This window comes from Neodiprion virginianus, chromosome 2, assembly GCF_021901495.1.
Source record: "Neodiprion virginianus isolate iyNeoVirg1 chromosome 2, iyNeoVirg1.1, whole genome shotgun sequence".
Lineage (NCBI taxonomy): Eukaryota > Metazoa > Arthropoda > Insecta > Hymenoptera > Diprionidae > Neodiprion > Neodiprion virginianus.
In genome coordinates this window covers 3480243-3504628 of record NC_060878.1, presented here as the reverse complement: position 1 = coordinate 3504628, position 24386 = coordinate 3480243, and the positions used below count along the sequence as shown (strand labels likewise).

The following is a 24386-nucleotide window of genomic DNA, read 5'->3' as shown; positions in this document are numbered from 1 at the left end:
TGTGTTTTTCATTCCTTTTTATACTATCGACATATTATTTTCAGCTTCAAAGTCAAGTTTCGTTCAACAAGTTCATCGATATCTACGTGATTCGAAGTAAAAATAACGTTCCAACGTTGAATTTATCAAGCAACAACAAGATATATATATATTGTATACATATGTTACGTACATTATTATACTTACGATTGTTTCAGCGTTATTCAAATGATCCGTGGACGTATTAAAAATTGAGAGATGAAGGAAAAAATACTTTGACCGTGTTAAAGGTTTTCGTTCGAAGGCTAGTCATTGTAAATGACTAACCGTAAAATTTATTTGTACGTAAGTAACAAATATGATTAATCAATTGATACAACGATGTTGAGAAAAAAACAACAAAAAAAAAAGAAAAGAATGATACAAATTTGGTGTGACAAGAATAAATAAAACATAATAAAATAATAATAAAAGAAAAACACAAATAATAAAATTTGGCGGTCAAATTGGTAAGTATGTAAATAAAAGCGTATAATGTAACATTGTATAAATGTAAAAACCTGTTGCAGTGTACATATTTTGTATACTATAAAAGACAATAATTATATTCTATAAATGATTGTTATTGGACTGGCATCTTCAACGATTCTAACAATTCATAAATAAGATGCTCTTCAGCATAGCGGGAACGTAAATCCTGAGAAAATTGGGATATTTGGGAAGTCTTGGATGATGGATATTCATCTGTAAAAAAAAATAAAAAAAATAAAAAATCCTGTTATACGATAAACGTGGTTATACACTGAACGACATGAGAGGGATGAAGAGAAAGAAAAAGAAACAAAGAAAAATATATATATATTTAAAGAAAAATCTGCCATCCATAAAATGAAACTTTATCAAATTAGGAAGAGGTAACAAAATCAGCAATAATTGTTCAAAAATTACACAACATTTGTGCAGAAATAGATATTTAGAAAACTTTTCTCTTCACATTTAGGACAACTTTTATTATTTACTGCTTTACTGGTCATAATATGTAATGTTATTACGTATAATATTATTAATATAGTAATAATCGTTATATATATATAATATGTATGTACATATATTTATATAGATATATATGTATTTATAATAATAATAATATACCTTGGTAGATAATACACGTTTATTATATATAGTATGTTTTTTCTTAATATATGATATATATATATTTGTGTGTATACATACATATATATATATAAATATATATATATATATATATATATATATATATATCATCAGGATGGTATAAATAATATTGTATTTGATAAAAGCACTTTTTGTTGCTTATATATTATCGATCCATGTTACTTACTAATTTTCATTACAGACTATCAATTGTTATCGTTATTGTTACATACATAATATATACTTCTATACTGCTCCTTAATTTGCTGCGTGACTATCTTTAAACACACGTACGTATAGTTGATTATTTTGCAGTTAAGCTTCAATCGTTTATTCACCTTGTCCGACAGACGCGTGTTTCCGTCCTTAGTTGCTTACATTCTCATTTCTACATTACATTATATATATATATATATTTTTTTTTTTGTTTTTTTTTCCGTTTTTCATCTCCGCATAATTATTACGTTGCGCTTTAATCGGCTGCCGTGTATGGTCCTTCTCAATTACTCAAAGAAACAAACATTTTGATATTCCAAATTCATTGTACGTATCACTCAAAAACCCCACATTATAGTTTGCCTCAAAACCACAAGCGAGAGAATCTGGCCTAGATTTGACAATCTTATTATTATTATCAATTGCACGAAAAAATCAATTGCCGATACTTAAAATTTTTATATTCATTTTTCCCTGCCAGCTGTGTGTGAATGACATTTTTAATGCGATACTTACCGCATTATTGCATGCGGCGTAAAATTATTCAACTTTTTACAAATTAGCAGAGATGATGACGTGTGATGTCTGTGTATGCGTGTACTGTGTTTTTGAGAAGGGGGGGGGGCTTGTTTTTAATTTTATTTTTATTTTTAAATAGTTTTTTTTTTTTTGTTTCTATCATCGATGCAGAGTATAATAATATGTTGTAAGTACCGAATCCTTAAATTACACTGTGCTCGTACATTGTTTACGACACAAGAACATCAAGCTGGCGTAAAACACACATATATACACATATAAATATATATATATATATATATATTTATATATATATACACCTAGGTACTAAGCGCTAAGTCTTAAAAGATGATTTACGCAATGATTTATTATTATCATTACCATTATTTTTTATTCGTTTTTTTTTTTTTTTTTCATTTGTTTATTTATTACTATTATTATTTTTTTCAACCTTTTCAACCGCTACTCAGTAAAATGTTAATTAAAAATTCATTATTCATTACGCCCAGAGTACACAATTATTATCTAACGTAGAGTGATTTCTTTTTTTTTTATTTTTTTTTTTTTTTCAATATTTTTTTTTTTTCTCTTTCGTGTGCCATTAATTATGATTGTGTGTAGATCACAGTATACATTAACTGTGTTAATATACAGATATAAAATTACTTTATACCTTAATATTCTTATATTGAATCGAGTTTAATAGCTAGTTTCGAAGACATGAATTAAGCCATGTACTTTGGCTTGCATTTATACTTATTTGTTAATTCGTCTTTATCCTCGATAGGGAATTTGCATGATTTTTGTTTGTTTGTTTGTTTATTTTATTTATTTCTTCTCTCTCTCACTCTCTCTCTCGCTCTCTCTCTCTCTCTCTCCTTCCACTAACACCTTATTATCAATCATACGTTTTATTATATACTATAATTATTCTCTCGTCCCGGCTGTCAAATAGCCAAGTTTAAAATAATAACGTCTATTCAACACATAATTTAACTAATCAACATACAAGAGTACGTTAGCGCAATCCGCGCCACTTGAATATATAATAAGAATTTTCAAACTCATTCTCGGCTAGATAATTTGTTTTGTATGTATTTTATAAAAAAAAAAAAAAAAACATATTTAGACAATAATCGGCAAAATTAGAAAAAAAAAAAAAAAAAAGGTGTAGGTATCCATTTTGAACAACAGTTCGTCACCATACACGAAAGTTCGTTCGGTGTAAAAAAAAAGTCTTCCTTAAAATAATCTTCACAACTCACTAACAATAATGATAACTCACATTTCAGATTTCTCTCACAAATATTACAGATTAAGAATACATCTCGGAGAGTTTAGTGTTTCCAAGAGCCTTTAAAACTTTAATACAAATCGGTAAAGAAAATTAAAGAATCATTCAGCTAACGTGATAATAATTCAAAATATTCTGGTGATGGTTTTTCATTTATCGCATTCATAGGGCAATGGCACATCGGAGTGACTGGTATAAGGCCGTTGAATAAAAATAATAATAATAAATAATAAATAATAAATAATAGCAACAACAACAACAACAACAACAACAACAAAAACAGCGTAGACAATCGATGTTTCGGAGAGCCAGAATTATACTCGTGCCAATATAATTATTTATAACTACTCTTCGTCGTTACTGTATTTCAGAAGAAGTTTTTAGTTCTTTTTTGTTGTTTCTTTTATTGGATCTGCTTAGGACTAAATATTATATCATTATTTATTTATTTAATATTATTTTATTTTATTTCTTTCATCGTCATCATCATTATTACGTATGTATATATATACCTTAGTATATAGAGTTTTAAAGAATGTATACTGAAATATTTTTACTATTTAAAAGACGTTGCACGCTTATTAAGTATTAAATATTTACCTTCGAAAAAAAACCTACGGAGGATCACATTTATTATGGAATCGATTTCACGTTCTTTTTTTTTTTTTTTTTTTGCAGTTTTTCTTCTTTTCTACTTACAGTCCCATAGCATAGTTATTCAATTAATTTGCATCAGTAACTTAATGATATAAACTTGTCCATTCGACCTTAGAATAATATTCACAAATATATGTTTGATTTTTTTTTTTTTTTTGTTCTTTTCAAATTTTTAATTACATGTTACCAGACTTTCTTCATTCAAGGTAACGATAATATTGCTCACTGAGTTAGTCGGAGTATGTGTATAATATAAGGTGATGAATATATTCGTTATTTTAAAGAAAAAAAAAAAAAAAAACTGGCCGTTTACCAAAAAACTTATCTATTAGAATACCATACGTGTGTGTATATATATATATATATATATATATATACATATACTTTTTGAAAATCGGATAAGATCAGAACTTTTGGAGGACAGATTATTGTTAAGTTTATTTTGAGTATAAAAAATTAGCTGAAACCACTGAGATGTAACCCGCGGGCGTTTTTGGATATAAATGAAATTCATACGATTCCAAATATTCGTCGCCGTTCTATTATTATCGATTCGTGTAAAATAAAATATCTCTCAGCGATATTGATGAAATCGTTGCGAGTATGTAAAATTGATATTCAGAGATAAGAAAAATACTTTAAGCGAGGAATAAAATAGCTGCTTCGTTCAAACACATTTTCTGCTTAGCAGTCTCGAGAAATCAGGCATCTGTAATTTTTCTTTTTTTCTTTTTTTTTTTTATTATCATTTCCTTCTGTACTTTTTTTTATTTATTTATTTTTATTTCTTTTTCAAATCCAATATCAACACAACGTTACTGGAACTTGGCTCAGACCTTTTTTGGTTTAGGCACTATGATTAGTCTAAACGATGGATTTGTTTTTTTGGTTTTTCTTTTTTTGTTGTTTTTTTTTTTTTTTTTGTTTTCTTTTTTCTTCTTTCCTCGTTAATTCACGAATTACAATCCGCTTTTGTCAATTAAAAAACATTACGCTATGGACAAATTTGTTGTACGAGTGTAAGCCTCCTCGGTTGTTCCAACTCAAGACAAGACATTTGTATTCAATTACGGGCAAACGGTCGAAGGATTATTATTATTATTATTATTATTATTATCTTTCGTCATCAGTATCGTGTTAAGCTCTTGAGAAATATTTAATTAAGCAGAGTCACGTTGAAAAAAAATATTATAATCCATATTTAATAAAATTCCAATAGTAATAATAATAATAATAATAATAATAATAATAATAACAACAACAATAAACCTTAATTCGTCGTTTCGAGTCCAATGAACAAATATTCTTGCACAAAATTGACGAATGAAGATTTCATCTTTGACCGATCGATATACGCAATATTTTCATCGCGTTGCCGATATTGTTACTAATTTGAATGAATTTGTCTGTAATTAAAGCTCGAATTAATTGAAACACACGGTTCTGACAAATGTATTGAAATAAAAGACGTTCGTTCCACAGTTACACAATACTCAATAACGCGGATATGAATACAAATCGTCATCGGATTTCGCGCAATCATTGACGATGACCGATTCCTTTTTTTTTTTTTTTTACTTTATCCTTCGTCGTTTACAATTACGTATATACCTATACATATATATTGTTGTATTACATTACGTTACGTTACATTATATTAACTTTATACTCGAGAGTTGTATTATTATCATTATATCAATATAAGTGGTATTTACCAACACTTACCGCCAAAAATATATTACCTATGTGTGTGTTTAATTAATTACGTCTCTTAGAAATACATTATATTGTTTTAATGTCTTCTTACATACTATGAAGGATAATGCCTGGTCATCGGTGATTAAATTGTGTGTGTGTGGGGGTGGGGGAGGGAGTAAGTTCGTTTAAAAAGAGTGCTGGAAAGCACGTAAATCAGAATAGATAACGACGACGACGACGACGACGACAGGTGGTTTATAGATAAAGAGAGGACTTATTGTTTTATCCATATATTCAATGATCAGCAGATTATAAACGCATTTTATTATTTAATTTATTCATACCGTCGATAGATATATTTATAAAATATTCATTACACGTGGCTATAATTTGTCACGTTGCCAATTTACCAATCGAAGCTTCAGACTATGAATTGCCAAAAGCATTTTATTCATTATTATTCAATGTTTCTACATTAATATCACAAATATATTCATATTTTAAAGCTTCTAAATTTTATTCTTCCGATTACTCTTCTGCTCAAGTAATCGCATTTTCATGGACCTTACCGAATTGTTTCTCTCACACTCTCTCTCACACTCTCTCTCTCTCTCTCTATTTTACATTGTTAGGCCCGGTGTGTTTTCATCTTTAACTTAATTATTTATTTCAGGTTTTTTCTTTCTTATTTTTTTTTTTTTTTTTTCTTTTCCATCCTTTTCATTTTGATTCTAGATATCCAGCACTCTTCTTCCCGTCGTGAGATCTTTAGTATATTAATCCGCGATGCATTTAACGCCGCGGGTGTTTTTTTTTTCCATTTCTTTATTTTTATCTTAAACTCGGAACAAGTCGTCGGACAGAACCGCGATTGTTGTACAAATAACGATAGAATACACGTGTGTATAATTAAGTTGTTTTTTTTTGTTTTTTTTTTTTTCGTTCTTCCAAACATTAATATGTCTTATTCATTTATTGAATATTACTTCAATTCATTTTTTTTTTTTTTTTATCAAACCACGATTACAGATAATGCCATTCTGTATGCGAAATCACATTCTCGCAAGTTTATCATTATTCGTCATTTAGAGCAGGACTTCTCATCAATTGCCACTTTGGCGTACACGTATATTTCCCTAAATATATATATATACACACGTCATTGTGTATATGCATTATTATAGGTATATTACGCACGACAAGAATATCTAAGGGAATGATATACTGTACAGGATATTTTTTTTATACTCGGCAACGTTATTAAATACACGTCCTTAATCCGATTAACCAATCGACTTAGCGAATATATATATATATATGTGTGTGTGTGTGTGTTTACTTTATTTTATTTTATGTCATTTATTTATTTTCTTTTGCGTTTATGAAATTTTTCTTCATTCATTTCCATCGTCGTTTCGCGCATGAAGTGAACAACGTATTTTCTTTTAGCAATTTTCATCACAGGGGGGGGAGAAGAATGTTCTTGCTTCGTTGGGAGAAAGAAAGAAAAATAAAAAAAAAACACAAATAAATATTTGAAACGCAATTTTTGCGTAAGCGGGTGACATTTTCTTACCGTCAAAAATCGTACGACGAACAAAAGTGTTGGGTACAATATCGTTGATAGATTTGCGAGAGACGTTGTTGTTCGTATAGTCTTAAAATATCATTCATTAATTATTGTACTTGACTCTACCGGACTGTAGTCAAGTGTGTATTATTTATAACTATATATTTGCTTGTTCGTTTGTTTTTTTTTCTTTTTTTTTGTTTTTTAACGAAAAACACGCATCTCAGAATCACGTCCGCGGAAGATAATTTGAAGTATATTTATTACTTTCTATGAAAACTTTTACGAGAGACGCGTTCCTTCGCCGATCAGAGAAACCTGTCAACAAATACATACCCGTGGGTAAAATTGCAGGATCGCGCTTGATACGTTATTTTTTCGTTCAATCTTGTCAAGTAAAAATCCTCATCAAATATCATGTATGTTCGAAATATTGCCTCTAAGCAATAATTGTATCGTGTAATTATGTACGATACGTAAGTTAGTCGTGATAATGAATGAGGAGTTACACTGTTGGTAAAATAATTTTTTACCCGGGGAAAAAAAAATATTAATATTCACAAATCGGCTGTGCCCTATGAATTGTTTGGTTTTCTCTCGATTGCTTTTTTTTTTTGTTGTTTTTCAACTTCGATCAAAAATTAAGTTTGAAACGAGAAAAAATATATATATATATATAAAAAAAACCCGCAGCGTTCCGTATCCTATTCTTTTCCCTTCTATCTCTCTCTCTCTCTCTCTCTTTCTCTATTCACATTTCGACGCGTCTTCCTTGTCGAAGAATCGCTTGGGTTGACATTCACGTATCTCACGAAGCTTTTAGCTTCATCGGGATTGTAGCGTATATTTTTTTGAGCAGAAGTGGGGGGTAGATTACACCCTTGGTGTTACAATTTTTACCAATATTTTTTTAAATTGTTTTATTTTAATATAATAATAATAATAATGATAATAATAATGATAATAATGATAATAATAATGAAATAGGTATTATTATTCTACTTAGGTACAGCTGCTTGATACTTTCTCTCTCTCTCTCTCTCTTGAAAAAAAAAAAAAAATAAATAAATAAAAAAAAAAACACAAAACGAAAACTCATTTCAATGTTATTTTAAAACGAGATACTTTTAGCAAAACTGCTTATCGTTACAGAGATACGCGCGTGTATCATCTATATATATATGTATGTATGTACGTACATATATGTATACGTATGATCATAGTTGAACGATTATTTTCAAATTAGGATTTTATACGTCAACGCACGTGTACGCAGATAATTAATCGTTTCACGTTTTTGTAATTGTGCACAACGTACGTGATAAAAATATACCAAAGCCCGGAACAGGAGGAGAAAAAAAAAAAAAAAAAAAAAAAAAGAAAAGAAAAGAAAAAACCGCGAGATGTACAGGAAAGTAAGCTTATAAAACTGCATAATAATTTGTAGTCGCTTGTGCATGCGTGTTCGTCGCAAAGAACAGAATTGTGAAACAACTGCGTACGAAAAAAAATATCTCATTTCAAAATATGTCGTGACACACGCGCACTGGCTCTATGCGGTACAACCACGTTATTTGTTTTTTGTTGTTGTTTTTGTTTTTGTTTTTTTTTTTTTTTTTTTTTTTTACTTTTCTTACAAGACACAATAACCGCAATTCAATCAATTAAAACAAGTATACAATAATAATGACAATAATGACAATAATGATAATGATGATAATAATAATAATAATAATAATAATAATAATAATATACCAATATATATGCGTGTGTGTGTGTAAATATATATATAATATATTAGTATCAAGATAAGAGAATGCACTTTTTAGTTGTGTATTTTTTTTTTTTTTTTTAATATAATGTTAGTAATGTTTTTTTTTTTTTTGTTTTTTTCCTTTGCTCTTTTCATCCTCGCGTTCACTTACAAATATTTAGGTATGGTATTTTTTTATTCTTCTTCACGTATCGACCGTCTCCGTTATGTACATAATACGTTATTTTTAATTACAATTCTTACCAATGCATTCATTCATATACTTTGTTTCGATCATCAATCGTAAATATCTGCGATAGTATGTATCTCGAGTATAATTTCGAGTGAAATGAAAATTTAACCATTACACGCACACACGTATGTACGTACATACGTATTATATGCATTAGGTATTAATTAATAAGTATTTTGTTGCTCTCGGAATAGAATAATAATTAATTTTCTCGAAACTAGGTAAGGAAAAATTCAAAATCACCCGCCCCTCCGTATCTCCATTAATACCGACAACACCGTTATCGCGCGATTAAAGTCTTAAATCTTAATTAAACCTTGATTAGATCTTAATATATTAAAGTTCGTCCTAAAGTATCTAGAATAATAAAATAATGTGTGATCACTTATGAAACTAAGAGCGTGTGTGTGTGTGTGTTTATTTTTGTCAACTTAAAATACTAAACAATATTAATAATATCCTGTATCGTAGAGTTCTTACGTCGCTAACCTTTATTAATCGTAATAATGTTACTTAACATTAGAAACTTACACGGTTAAATATGTTAATATTTAATAAGGTAAAATCAGTTGACGCTAAAGGGTTGCTGCGCGTATATTTGGTACATGGAACTTGCCGTTGTTGTTTTCTTTTTTTTTTTTTTTGTTTTTTCTCTTTCTTCTCTGCGGATGTATTTTTTTTTGTCTTTTCGTACCATCCCCCACCCCCCCCAGCCGGTTTTCGGTTTAATCCCTCAAATTCATTTCATCTCACGTCCACTCGTCATTTTCACATCAAGTATTTTAAATCGATCGACGCTCGTTCACGTTCCTCGTTTCCCGAACAGGAAGAAAGAAGAAAGAAAAATAAAGAAAGAAAAAAAAAAAAAAAAACCAAAAACCTCAAACCGACAATTCGATATACAATTTATATTATTATCGTCGTATTCGTTTGTTATCATCTTTCAAAATTTATCGTTTCGTCTGTTGCGCGACGTCCGAATGAATCCTGACAATCATTAATCATCGTTCAATTTGGTTTACACTTTCGCTACATACGGTTTTTTTTTTGCCGCCCCCCCCCTCCCCCCCACAAGTAGCCTTACATTTAATACAATTTTACTTCGAAGGTATGATTATTATCGTTATTATCTATTATTCATTTATTTATTCATTTATGCATGTATGCATGTAGGTATGTATGTATGTATGTATGTATTTAGTTATTTATTCACTTATTCGTTAATTCATTCATTCGTTCGTTCATTCATTTGCTCTAATTATAACACAACATGCATCTTTATCGCTATGATAAGTGTATTTATTAAGGCCTTATTGTTGAGTTTCGTCGAGAACATACGTTACATGACGTGATGAGGTTTCACGATTTTCAACTGCCTCCGAGATTCATACTGCAATTGGCGATATAATTTGTATACTCGATTACTCGTACAATACCATTGTAAGAGGATTAGGGAAAAGATGTAAAAAATAAAAAAACAAAAAAAAAAAAAAAAAAAAAAACAAACATCGTTCTCCTCCCGCACCTATAATTTTTGGTTGAAACATAGCGAATGCACCAGAAGCTTAATTCCTTTTTTTATATTCACAACTACCGCAATCAGGATAAAATTAAATGAATAAATTTTATCGCTAATCTTTTAATTATAATAAAATTCATATCCCACAGGTTGCATTGATTTTGATCAATAATATCAGTTCTATGGCTATTTAAAACAGTCTTAAAAGTAAACGATTTATACAATACGAGCATTCGCGTGCGCGCTAAGGATTATTTTAGTCATGATCATCGTGGTTGGGGGCAAAAAAAAAAACCAAAAAAAAAAAAAAAAACATTTCATCAACTACGACATCAGTTGAAAATCGCGAAGAGACATCTCTGAACCTTCGTACAAACACCGCGAACGTCTTGGAACGTCTTTTGTTACACTGTTTTTGGTTTTCACATTTTCCTCTCATTTCAATTATACATATTATTATTTAATTGGCATCCGTGAGGCGCGTACGCTCACAGTTTCCCAAACACACGTCGCAAACTTAAAGTAAAAGTACGACGAAACATCCGAAACCCTTCAAGTTCCAATTCCTGAATTCGAGCAAAAAAAAAAAAAAAAAAAAAATTAAAACGAAGGGAGCAATAATAATAATAATAATAATAATAATAACAACAATGGTAAAAGTAATAATAATTGTAATAGTATCTTAACGCTAAAAACATAGCATAGATGTAGAGACGTTATAGTCGGTGTTCTGCTTTGTAGTTTTATTTAATACTCACTTGTATAGTTGGCATAAGATTGCAATTTATATATATATATATATATATATATGTATGTATATATATATTTTTTACGTTAACGTATCGTGGAACATTGTTTAAAATGGTAAAGTCTGACGCAGAGGGATGTTAAAATTTCACATATTCGTTTCAAAATCTTTTAAGAACACTTCATTACTTATTTCCTTCGTTATTAATCATAGTCTACGTAGTGTCACAGCTTTAAAATTAAATCTACGGTGTGTGTGTGTGTGTGGTTTTTTTGTGCCCAAACAGTATAATTTATAGACAAAAGTGCTGGATAACTGTATCGAGGGAAAAATTAAAAGAAAAAAAAAAAAAAAAAGAAATTTTTAAAATAACAATAAATAAAGCGGTGTGAAAAATCTTTCAACGTTTAATCGTGCATCGGGAATTGAAGAGTGTAAGATCACGGGACGTTGCGTTTTTTTTTTCTTTTGTTGTACGTTTTTCATTCGCTTTTTACTATTTCTTCTTCTTCTTCTTCCTCTTCTTCTTTCTTTCTTTCTTTCTTTCTCTTTAAACAGAGTCATCGGCACGTCTCGTCCGGATTTTTGATTGGGTAAAATTTTAATTTTTTTTTTTTTTTCTTTCATTTCATCTGATCCAATTTGACTAGCTGCTGCGTTGGCTCGGTGCTCACCTCTGTATCACAAAATAAAAAGCGTGTCCTTTGTCCCTTCCTTTACGTTTCTTTCGTTCTTCGATATTTTTTTCTTTTTTTTTTTTTTTCTTGTTTCGTTCATTCTCCGCAACGCTCGTTACATACAAATAACGAATTCCCGCAGATCGATACTCGTTAAAATGTCACTCGGACGGTGCGATATTATACCCTGTTTAACGCGTACGTGTATGATTGACAAGATTCGCCGAACGTGACAATTCAATAATACTGCGACATCGATGTTGAAGGTAAAAAAAAAAAAGAAAAAAAAAAATTTAAAAAAAAAAAAAAACGTACCGCCCAACGATCAAAATCGTTCTCGTTTGGCATTTCAACTTGCATTTTCATTCCTGACGAAAGGTTGGCAGAGAAAAGGCTATTTGCTTGCAGCTAACGAGGCAATAAGGTCACTTGTGCACACACACACATATATATATATATATATGTCTATATATACACATACGTATACATATATATATATATATATATATATAATCTAAGTATCGACGCACGCTTTACTTTTTTTTCCTTGTTTTTTTTTTTTTTTTGTTTTTCTTTTCTTCTCTTCTCTTCTCTTTTCTTTTCTTTTCTTTTTACTTTACTCTACATTTTTAAACAGAACACATTCAATGCCGCGCGCAGGCTCTTAGGACTAGATTTTAGGCAGGCTTTCTAACATGCATGGTGATTTGGGGCACTAAATAACGTCAAATTTACACATATTGTTATATTATGAAAATAATAATAATAATAATAATAATAATAATAATAATAATAATAATAATAGTAATAATAATAACAATCTTGAACTATTGACTATACGTACATACATACATACATACATACATACATACATATATATATATATGTCGATACGCATATCGATAGTGAAGATTTCAAGATTATTCGACAAATACGTTGTTAAAAATATTTAAAATTGAACGGATGTGAAGTGACGTCGATAATAATACTCTTCGAGACTTGTGCAGGGGGGGGGGGGGGTAAGGAAGGTATAATAAAAGGAAAATTGTCGTTATTGAGAAGAAAAAAAAAAAAAAAAAAAGAAACCAACATATTCACGCCACGCTCTCTGTAACAATATATATTACAAAGTTACAAGCAACCATGTACCGATCTCTTCGGACGATTAAACGATGAGAAATATATTGACTTGTCGTTCCAAAATCAACCCTGTTCTAAACGGTCAGTTAAATTAATAAGAAAAATAAAATATACATATGTATATATATATACATATATTTATATATGTATACGGTATGAGCAGTCTTCGATGAAAGAATAGAAAAAAAAAAAAAAAAACAAACAAAAATACAGTGAACAAAAAAAAAAAAGAAAAAAAACAACATGCAACGCGAGCCTTTTCTCCGTACGAGTATTGACTATAAATATATTTAAAATGAACGAAAGGTGGAGATTTTATGCATTTAAGCAAGGCCACAAATACGCCCTCGATACCCGATATTCTTAAATTACACGCTACTCCGTTACTTAGGCACTGAAATATGGAATTTCCCTTTAATTATAATTATTCATTAATTTAAAATCTAATATAATCACTCGCTACTGGCCGGAGCAGGTTGGGCAGTCTCTTTTAAGAATGTTTACAAGATGCAATTTTCGAAACAGCTGTCGATTGTGAAGTTTCATTTTACTTTATCGTTTTCTCGTCTTCTTTATCAACGAAACGACGCAAAGGTGATGCCCGTAATGGAATAGTAATTGTAAATTCTTGGTTATTTCGTTAATTATTTTCGATATTACGCAACGATTGTGAATTCGATATAACCGATTGTGTATCACAATGTTTTTTTTTTTTTTATTTGTTTTTCAATTTTTCTTTTCTTAATCACACACATACAACAACCCAATTGTGCGGCGAAATTTCCAAGACGAGATATGAGCTTTTTTGTTTTCAATTTTTATCATTAATCGTCGTTGTTGAAAGAATTTTTTCTTTTTTTCCTGTTTGTTTGTTTGCCTTTTTTTTTTTTTTAAACACGCCGCCAACGATCGATCCCAAAATGACTGCCTGTTCCGTTTTGACCCGTAAAATTTTACCTAACGCCTTGTTTGGAAGAAAAATAAAAAAAAAAAAAAAAAAAAAAAACTCTAAATTATCTCTACGGTGGATAAAATAAATGACAATATTATCTACTTAAATTACAATATTCAAATAAACGTTCAATTGTACGTAGAGAGCGCAATCGAGTAATGACGCACCCCGACAATTGTGATACTTTAAAAAATAACAATTGAAAATTAATCAATACAATAATAATAATAATAATAATAATGATTGGCAACACAATTAAGCGTATATAGAGCAGCAGCGTTATTATTTTTGTCTCACAGATTTTTCCTCCACCAGTTCCCGCATATAATCTGCGTTATGGAAGAGTCGATTCTTATCTCACAACAACAATAATATTAATAATAATAATAATGATAATGATAATGATAACAACAACAACAACAACAACAATGATAATGCGCGTTCCGGGAAAACGTAAATTTTAATTAAAGACTGCCACTATAGCTAAAATTGAGCCGTATCTATAATTAAGTATTCATTAGCAGTTATTGGTTGTATGTATACATATATGTATATGTATATACGTATATATTAAAGTACGAAATTGAAGAAACATCGAAGTAAATGGAAATAATGACAATATATTGGATTTCTGGCATCGATATATATATATATATATATAAATTCACATAATAAAACACATAGTATGGACGTATAGCGAAAAACGGGTGTAATATATTCTCTTGTGCAAAGATTGGCTTATTGCATATAAAAAATGATTCATCGCATCGACTCGACCCGCAAACATTTACACTCTGGCAATGTCGAAAAATTACCGAATGAGAAAATCGTGATGATTTTCACAGAGACGTTTGGCGAAAGGATGTCAATTTTCGCTTTTCTTTTCTTTTTTCTTTTTTCTTTTTTTGGAAGATGCAGCTCAATATTAATCCATGTGACATTGATTGCACTGAAATCTAATGATACGCGCGTCGTCGTCTTACATGCTTAAGGATTACTTATTACATATTTAAGGATAAGCTTATGGATTATACATATATACATACATGTATACATCAATATACATACATATATATGTATGCATGTTTATATGCATATATACGTGTATATACAACCACCCACACACATATATTCATTAATTTTAATACATCTTATAACGCGAGATTTCCTCACAATTAGGATAGTCACATTATTGGGTGCGTTTCTTTCCTCTCTTATCTACATTATTGTTATTCATTTATTTACTTATTAAATTTTTCTCATCTTTAGCTAATACGCAAGTCCTTTTCTCTGTCAACTCAACGAAATGCAATCGATTGAAACGGTAGGTTTGATTTTTTTTTCTCTCTCTCTCTCTCTCTCTCTTTCTTTCTTTCTTCCAGTGGCATCGATACAAATAGTTGTTTTCTTTTTAAATATTATACCTAATGTGATAAACGTAACGATTAATATGCAATAAAGATCCAAGCACACTTTGTGACAAAATTGACAAACGAACGAAAAATGATTATAAAACAAAAACAAAAAAAAAAAAAAAAAACCTATTATCCTCCACCAGATCATAAACGTTATTTATTAAAACAATGTAATCATTGTATTACAATTATTATTATTATTATTATTATTATTATTATTATTATTATTATTATTACTAACAAAGGAACAGAGGCTAGAACAAAAAAATAAAAATAAAAATCCTTTTAAAGTATATGGGATGAAAAAAAAAACCTGTGACAATTTACAGCAGCTAGTAGCGATAAAATAGACAGTCGTCAATTTGTTAGAATATAATCTAAAAATATGTTTCGTATTGATATTATTTCAAGATATTGATCCCTCGTAGGCTTTTGTTTTTTGTTTCTATTTATTTATTTATTTATTTATATGTTGATTTTTTTTTTTTTTGGCTTAGATGAGTATGAAAAAAGTTCCCACAACTTGTTATTATTAAGTTTATTCTTTCGAGGCATTAGAGAAATTGGCTAACTATAAAACATTTGTAAATACATAGTCCGTATGTATGTATGTATGTATGTATGTATCTATTTATGCATGTACGATGTGTGCCGAATTGTTTTTAAGCTAATGATCTCACACGAGCACACACACACACACGCACAGAAACACACCGACGACTCAATAATTATGCATACTTGTACGAATGTATGTTATGTAACTTGACGCTTTATTGCACATCATTGTCGAATTTGTTCCTTTTTTTTTCTTTTCCTTTCTTTTCTTTCTTTCTTTCTCTTATCCCCAAAGACATTTTCATACATTGTCAAATTATTCTTTCGTCAGTTGTTGTTGTTATTGATTATTTTTTTTTTTTTTTTTTTAAAGCGGACGGGACGTTCAGCTAAAACTACAGCTAAACCAAAAAAGTTTGATTCGTTGACGGACAAGCGTTTGCCGCATACGTACGCACAGGGAAAGGAGGGGGAAAAAAAAAAAAATAGAAAAAAAAGGTCCAAAAAACAAACAAGCAAACAAACAATTTGGAAGTATCAGAGATACAGAGATTATTATCGGTTGTGCCGAGATAGGTTGCAAATGAGGTCGTGACTCGGCGTGCCATTTTTCAGGTACTTGGCTTCCTGACCTTCCCATCTTCTCCTCCTCAGTCTATCGCAAATTTTATAAAACACGCGTGCTCTAATTTTAAGTGATTTTTATCTCTCTCTCTCTCTCTCTCGTCCGCGACATTGTTTCGTTACGTTTTTATTTTTATTTCAACGGGTTTTCTTCTTCTTCTTTGTTTCTTGTTTTTTCGGTTTTCTTTTTTTTTTTTTATTTTTGGTTTTCTTTTTTTTTTCCTCCCTCTCCTTCTTTCTTTCCTTCGAACGTTCAAACTCACGTTTTTACACGCGTACAAAAGTGATTGTGGTTCAAATACGAGGCTCGCTCGCTCCTCTCTCCATATCCCTAGAAACAACGCCGTCGTTGGCCATTGTGAATCGTTATTCCTCATCATTGCTACGTACGCCGCTGTCTTCGGTTTAGAAAGATCGATTATTTTCGATTTTATTAAATTATTAATTTTCCGATGTATTATTGCATAACGTTGTTGTCATGTCTAATTGCCATTATTGTTATTGTTATCGTTATCATTATCGTTAATGTTATTATTATCATCATTATCATTATCATTAAAATATTATCATATCAACATATTGTTTTTATTTTTCCTCCTTCTCGTCATATCGAGCAGAATCTTATAACCGGATACGTCCGCCAAGTATCACCTATTACAATTTTATTCTCACTCGCAACGAGATATTCTAATCGGCGATGACGTTGCTGACACCCACCCCCCCCCCTTTAAATTTAAAAACATTTTACTTTAAGATTGAATATTTGTTATTTTTGATATAAGGAATTTGAGATCACAGGTTTGCAAAGGGAGGCGCGGGGGCGGCGGGGAGGAGCGGGGTGGGGGGGGGTTTGATTTTCTTTTTTTTTCCTCGCCGAGGCCAAATCTTTCAAAAACAAACACACACACACACTCACGCACCCATAGTCGAAGGAGTTTTCTTTTTTTTGTTTGTTTGTTTCCCTCTCTTTGCCCCTAAGATTTCGGTAAACGGTACGAATAATCAAACAAGCACGCTTAACCTTGCTCTGGTTTATTCGCGACGATGCTCATTTTTATCCCCCCCTCCACCCCCTCCTCCAAGGAATGGCGCGAAGGAAAACAAGGGGCGAGGGGGGGGGGGGGGGGGGGGGGGGGGGAAGAAAAAGAACCAACAACCCCGATGCGATTATTACAACGACAAATAACACAACTTTCACGAGTAAATGTTATTAAACAAGTTTCGCAATGGAAAACATGTATTTACTTTCGAAGCAAAAGTTTTACTGTTATTATTATTGTTATTGTTGTTGTTGTTGTTGCCGTTATTATTACAAATGACGGCGTTCCTTTGGTTTCCGGTAAAATTTTGCGTGTTCCGACTTGTTGTTCTTTTATTGTTATTTTTTTTCTCTTCTTCTTCCATTATTACCGTTATTTTTTACGCCGGTACAAACTATTCACTGCGCACGATTTAGCCGCTGGTAGGTTGCTACGATTTCTCAAAAATACAACAATATAACGATTGTTTCAACGCGACAAACTTGCCCCGGTGTGATTTTACACAGAGCACATGATATTATCATCAGAATCTACCAAAACATGCGAATCGTTATTTCTTATACCTCTAGGATCGTCGAGGTTTTTCTTTCCATCTTTTCTTTTGCTTTTCAATTTTTTAACCTTTTTTTTTCTTTACATAGGTGTGTATATATATACACACACACACCTATGTAAACAAAAAAAGTGTACACATATATATATATATATATATATATATATATATATACACACACGCTTTTATATTAACATATAGATATTCGTATTGTTATGTGTATAATAATTATGATATTTGTTTGTTAGATTTTTATTATTATTTACCATTTATTATTTTTTACCTTATAATTTAATTATTATTCAGCTTTACTCTTTAAACATATTTTAATGTTGTTACAATAATAGTTGTTCTTATATTTGTTATAATAATAATAATAATATTAATAATGTAGTTGTCTTGTGAAAATACGTTGCAGTGAGTAGTACGGGGGGCATGTTATGTGTGTTGCGTCGCTGGCCTTTCCATCTTATAGAATGTGACAAAATATTCTTGAAATAATGACGGAATCATTGTTATTTTCTTTCCTCTTTTTTGTTGTTCGCGGCACAAAGTATTATGACTGATTGTATTACGTTAGAAACTCGTATTTGAAAACTCTCTGTTAAAACGGCTTGTTTCGGAGTCTTGATATTTTTATAATAAAAATGACTAGTTTTACTGTTCTTTCTTTTTTTTTTTTTCCTTTTTTTTTCTCCCATTCATTCATTCATTCTTCTTTTTCTTCTTACTCTTTGTCTCAAAAACGTTGGTAATTTTTTTCATTATCGTCTTCCAAGAGGAAAGAAAAAGAAATAACCTTCGAACCCTGCACAAGAGTGCAAGTGTAAATCTATGAAACCGCACGACGACGAGGCAAATTGTTGGAACACAGTTAAGTCTTACGATAAATTTTCAAAGAATGTTTTGCCAGTTTGTAATATCAGAATCGGCAAGCGGTGTGCGCGTAAAATTGAACAACGAATGGAGCAGTTTGGAATGAACGTACACCACCGAACACACAACACCCTAAATACATATGGTCCTATCCCTAAACATCCAAGTGTGTGTTTTAATATTATTATCTTCGTCATACGTATGCATATATACATGCATGCTACACACCAATATATACATGTATATATATATATATATATATATACACATATGTATATGTATGTACGTATGTATGAATCATTTGCCTTAAAGTATCGATATTAATTTTACAATTATATAAATAAATACCCTTATATAGTCACTAGTTACATCTAGGATACCACGTGTTTACGTTGTGTTTCACATATAATACTAAATTTGAACTGCGTCTATCCGTCTTCGATAATCTTATTGTTATTTTATTCATTCATATATATATATTTCTTTTATTCCTTTATTTATTTATTTATTTATTTGTTTTTATTTCCATTATTATTAATAATTATTGATTTCCCTTCAGTTTCTATTTTCCTCGTCCATCTTTCCTTCGTCATTCATTTTTATATTTCTTCTTCTTACTTAGTCTATTATCTGACTAATCTTGGTGTCTGACGTTTCGACAAGTCGATAGTAATGATTAGCAATTATCCGACTATGATTGGGTGATTGTTTCATATACCGTAATTCAATTAATAAACCGAGGTAAAATCTAGCAAAAAAAAAAAAAAAAACAGTAAACGCGGTAGAAATAAACTGTAGTATATAGACTATACCATACATCTTAAAATAGAAAACTGATTTTGTATAATGAAACAAAAGAAAAAAAAGCCATTCAACATTCACTTCGTCTCTCGTTAAATCGATTTCTAAAATTCAGCTTTCGTTCACACTCTTTGCAAAAATACAAATAACAAGATTTGAAGGGGGAAAAAAAAAAATAAAGATAAAAATAAGTAATATACTGTAACATGATAAACTATTGCAAATGGATCGAGTATATAGATTAGGACACATAAATATTTTGAACTTTAGTAGTTTAATGCAAGTTTGAGTTACCCCAACCACAGTCAAAAAGCGATGAATAAAATATCCAATTTTTCTCACAAGAGACTTAAATGCTACTATTAAGGACATACTCGTGTATTGCGGAAAATGAGAAGCTGCTATGTATAAACTAACTTGAACCAGATATTGGTAATTCGTCCATGGCTCGGTTAATAAATGACCAAATTAATTATTATTAAAATAAACGGTAAAGTCGGCTATTTTTTTATATTCTGAATAATTATTGGATATGTCAAAGAAAGGGAGTGAAAAAAATTGATAAAAAAAAAAAAAATCAAAAAAAAAAAACAGAAATAAAACGATAAACAAACACGTCAAGTTGTATAAGTATAATATTACAACGACGAATAAACTTTATTACTTCAAACACACTCGAAACGACGCCGAATTATATAACAAATAGAATGAATTTGAACATATTTTGAACAGGATTTAAATCAATTTAATCGATACGTTTCTCAGCTTCTCTTAACATATCTTTTCTTTCCGTAATTTCAACCGGTATAATTGCATAAGCGTGTGTGTGTGTGTGTGATGTGAAATAATGTTACACAAAGATTGGGGGGCGGGAGGGATAGAAAATAAAGAAAATTGTGATACTTGAGTAATAATTTATAAATATTTGATTTTTGGTCAATTTGAGCCTTAGAGCGTGATTTTGAATTATCCGTACACGTCTAGTCCACTGACTCCGTAAGTATCCGTTCGACTAAGAGAGTTAAGTTTTCATAAAAAATTAAAATACAAATAATTAATAAGAGTATCTTATTATTTAATTAATAATAAGTGGTATTAAGAGCAGTGATAAGGAATTATTAAGGTGCTGCCTCGTAGGTACAGCGTACAACCAATAACATAGCACAGTCAGTGGCCACAGAACCAGACTTTTTCACTGATTTATTCAGAGATCACAGATCGATACACAAAGAGGTCGTTCCTGTTGATGGATATGTCGGTGGAAATGTCAGTGGATTTTTTGATAATTGTTAAATTATTAAAATCCGATCAGTCGCAATGAATTTTTTAGGATATCTCAGATATTTCCACGGTTCGAACATTGTTTCTTATTGTTTTTTTTTCTTTTCTTTCTTTTTTTTTTTTTTTTTTTCTCCATCTTAGTCGGTAATTTATTTTATTTATTTATTTATTTTAAATCCTACATTCATTCGTTCCTCCATTTCTTCGTCTCTTGCGTTATGCGTATATATATAGTGTAAAAAAAAAATAATATATATATACACATACATATATATTTTTTTTTTTTACACTTATTCTTCCTTCTTCTTTAATCCATTACAATTTTCAATCATCGGGTATATAAAAATTGACTATTTCAAGAGTTCATACAAATATTGTTCATTGTCTTGTATCAGTGGTACGAGCTCTCTCTGTTATATACTGTGTGCAAACGTTTCCTTAAATTATGAGAAAAATCCTACGTATTGAGAATATTATTTATATATATGTATATATATTTATATATACATATATCCTATATCCTTAGTGTTACATATATGTATATATATATATATATATTTGTTTTTTTTTCTTTCAAGTTTTTTTTTTTTTTTTTACTCGTACATGGATAAATATGCTGCTTGCAACATATGAAATAAAGGGGCTGAGTAGAAAGAGAAAAAGAAAACCGACAATAACTTCTCGAAGCGTGATTCCGAGTGTCGCCGGGAACTGGATATTTAGACTAGCTGACCCCTGACAATAAGAGAACCAAAAAAAAATAAAAAATACACTCCGAGAAGAGAAATACTTCATTTGCTAGTTAAGTCTAAGCTCTGTATCGTAAAAACTGTTAATTATTACTGGGTTTAGAAGCGAAAATTCATCAACTTGTTTCGTCGCGATATACTTTGAGGCATGGAGAAAAAAAAAATTTTTTTTTTTAATTGTACAACCAAGCTCAAAAATATTTTATGCAACAGACATTCGGCCAAACTTGTTGTACTTACACACACACACATATATATGTATATATATATATATATATAATAGCTGATTGAAATTATTTAGTAACGTGAATACCCTGTAAAGAGTTATAATCAATCATTATTCACTGTATCCGACGAATTTTGTTCATAAGATTTCGCTTCGATGGCCAATTAAACGTAAGGAGGGCAGGTGAGAGTTGATATATTAGTAAGCCTAACGTATATAACCATAGTAATTCATATGTTACATACTGTATTTATATATGCTGCTAACTATATTTTAGTTTTCCTACACCGCTTACTAGCTTTTTCTATTTGGTCGTCGTGTTCGAGGTGGAGTCTACCGCGAATCTCAATAATAAAGATGGATAAAAGTAAAAACGGAAAAAAAAAAAAAAAATAAAGAAAATTACAATTTCTTAAGCATAATAATATTGTTAATAATAATAATAATAGTTATATTAATAATAATAATAATAATAATAATCTAAATCATTGAAAAACGCTTAAAAGCTAAAATGGCATGTGAAGTCAGATCCTATCGATTATTATCAAACCGCTAACAGCCGCAAAACTTTTTCAATAAACAGTGTACATTAATTATCATCCATCCGTCCGTCCATCGATTCCGAATATTAAAAGTTTTTCTTCCTATTAGCAGAGCATAAATTATTGGCCTAAGAACAAACAATGAGATAGATAGAAAAGGAAGGAGAAAAGAAAAAGAAGAAAAAAAATAAAAAATAAAAAAAATTACAAATAAATAAACAAATCACTCAAAGTCGAGTGACACGCGATTTGAGCCATGACAATGATTCTTTTACGGCGAACATTCGTTCGTGCGGAATTTTCATTAATTATCATTACTTAGTACTTTTTTTTTTTTTTATCGTTCTTTCTTTTTTCTTTTATCGCTCTGTTACCTTAACTTACACGAAAAACAAACGCGAACTATCTTAAAACGTCTCGTCAGACAAGACACGAGATATCACATTGCAAGTGTGTTACTTAAATTCTTAAATTATTATTATTATTATTTTCATTTCCTCGTCTTTTTTTTATTTTTTTTTTTTTTTTTGTCCCAAGCGCGAATTCGAAAAATTTTATACGCCGATAAATTCAAATTTCGCCCGTGTGACGTCTGATTTGTTAAAAATACAATTGAAACAAACTTAATTCGTGTTTCACGCTCATCTTCGTTTTTTTGCGATCAATTGAGACGAGGTATGAAAAAAAAATCTTTTTGAAAATCATCGGTTTCAAATACTGATGTGCACTCTTCGCGATAAATTTCCATCGCGTTTTATCCATTAATTGTTAATGCATATTTGTGGTTGTATTTTTTTTTCGTTTTTGTTTTGTTTTTTTTTTTTTTTTGTTTTTTTTTTTTGTTTTTTTTTTTCAAATTACGCTGTATACATATACCTATATATATGATATAGCGCCGCTCGCGCTTTACTCACATGCTACCAGCACATCTTCACAACATTTAATATTCATAATAATAGCTAGGGGCAAATATAATAATAATAATAATAATAATAATAATAATAATAATAAATCATAAATCATAATAGATAATAGCGGTAATAGCTCGTAATAAATATATTAATATTAAAAATCGTATTGTTGCATTACTTATCCAAAGATGTGTGTGTATGATAATATAGATATATTTTTTCCTTACCAATTAATATGCAATATATAGATAATAGATCAATCAATAATAATAGTAATAATATAGACAATATATATATATATATATATGTATACACGCACACGCACACGCACACATGTGTCATATTAATTTATTCACCTTATCCTTTTCTAAACGCGTAGAGTAATTGTAAACCTAAGCACTAGTTTACAGTATTATTATCACAACAAATATCTTCCTAAAATTCGAAGTTCAATCTTCGAAAATAAATTACTCGACTACGGCACGCGTCCCACTCTCAACGGGTTTTTTCATAAAGTTTCTTTTCTTTCTTTTTTTTTTGTTTTTTTGCGGTTTATTTGTTTAGTATTGTTTCGTTTCGTTTTATTTCTATATTGGGCTTTTTTTTCCTCCAAATATATAGGTTCTCATCTCTCTCTCTCTCTCTCTCTCTCTCTCTCTCTCTCT

At 30.0% G+C, this 24386-nt stretch overlaps 1 protein-coding gene and 1 long non-coding RNA gene across 9 annotated transcripts in view; both read right to left on the bottom strand.

Moving 5' to 3' along the window:
- Positions 1–465: 465 nt before the first annotated feature.
- The window catches only part of LOC124298944 (trinucleotide repeat-containing gene 6C protein), a 47428-nt gene continuing 23507 nt past the window's right edge, over positions 466–24386 (bottom strand). For all 8 annotated transcript variants that reach the window (XM_046751650.1, XM_046751644.1, XM_046751648.1 and 5 more), the window contains one exon: positions 466–723. In XM_046751650.1, the coding sequence (XP_046607606.1) occupies positions 602–723 (122 nt within the window). In that variant the 3' untranslated portion in view covers positions 466–601. The remainder of the gene's footprint in view (positions 724–24386) is intronic.
- Positions 1987–24370, bottom strand: LOC124298960 (uncharacterized). Its single transcript, XR_006906918.1, has 2 exons — positions 22293–24370; positions 1987–3693 (listed from the first exon to the last, which is right to left on the bottom strand). It is a non-coding gene; the product is annotated as an uncharacterized LOC124298960 (long non-coding RNA).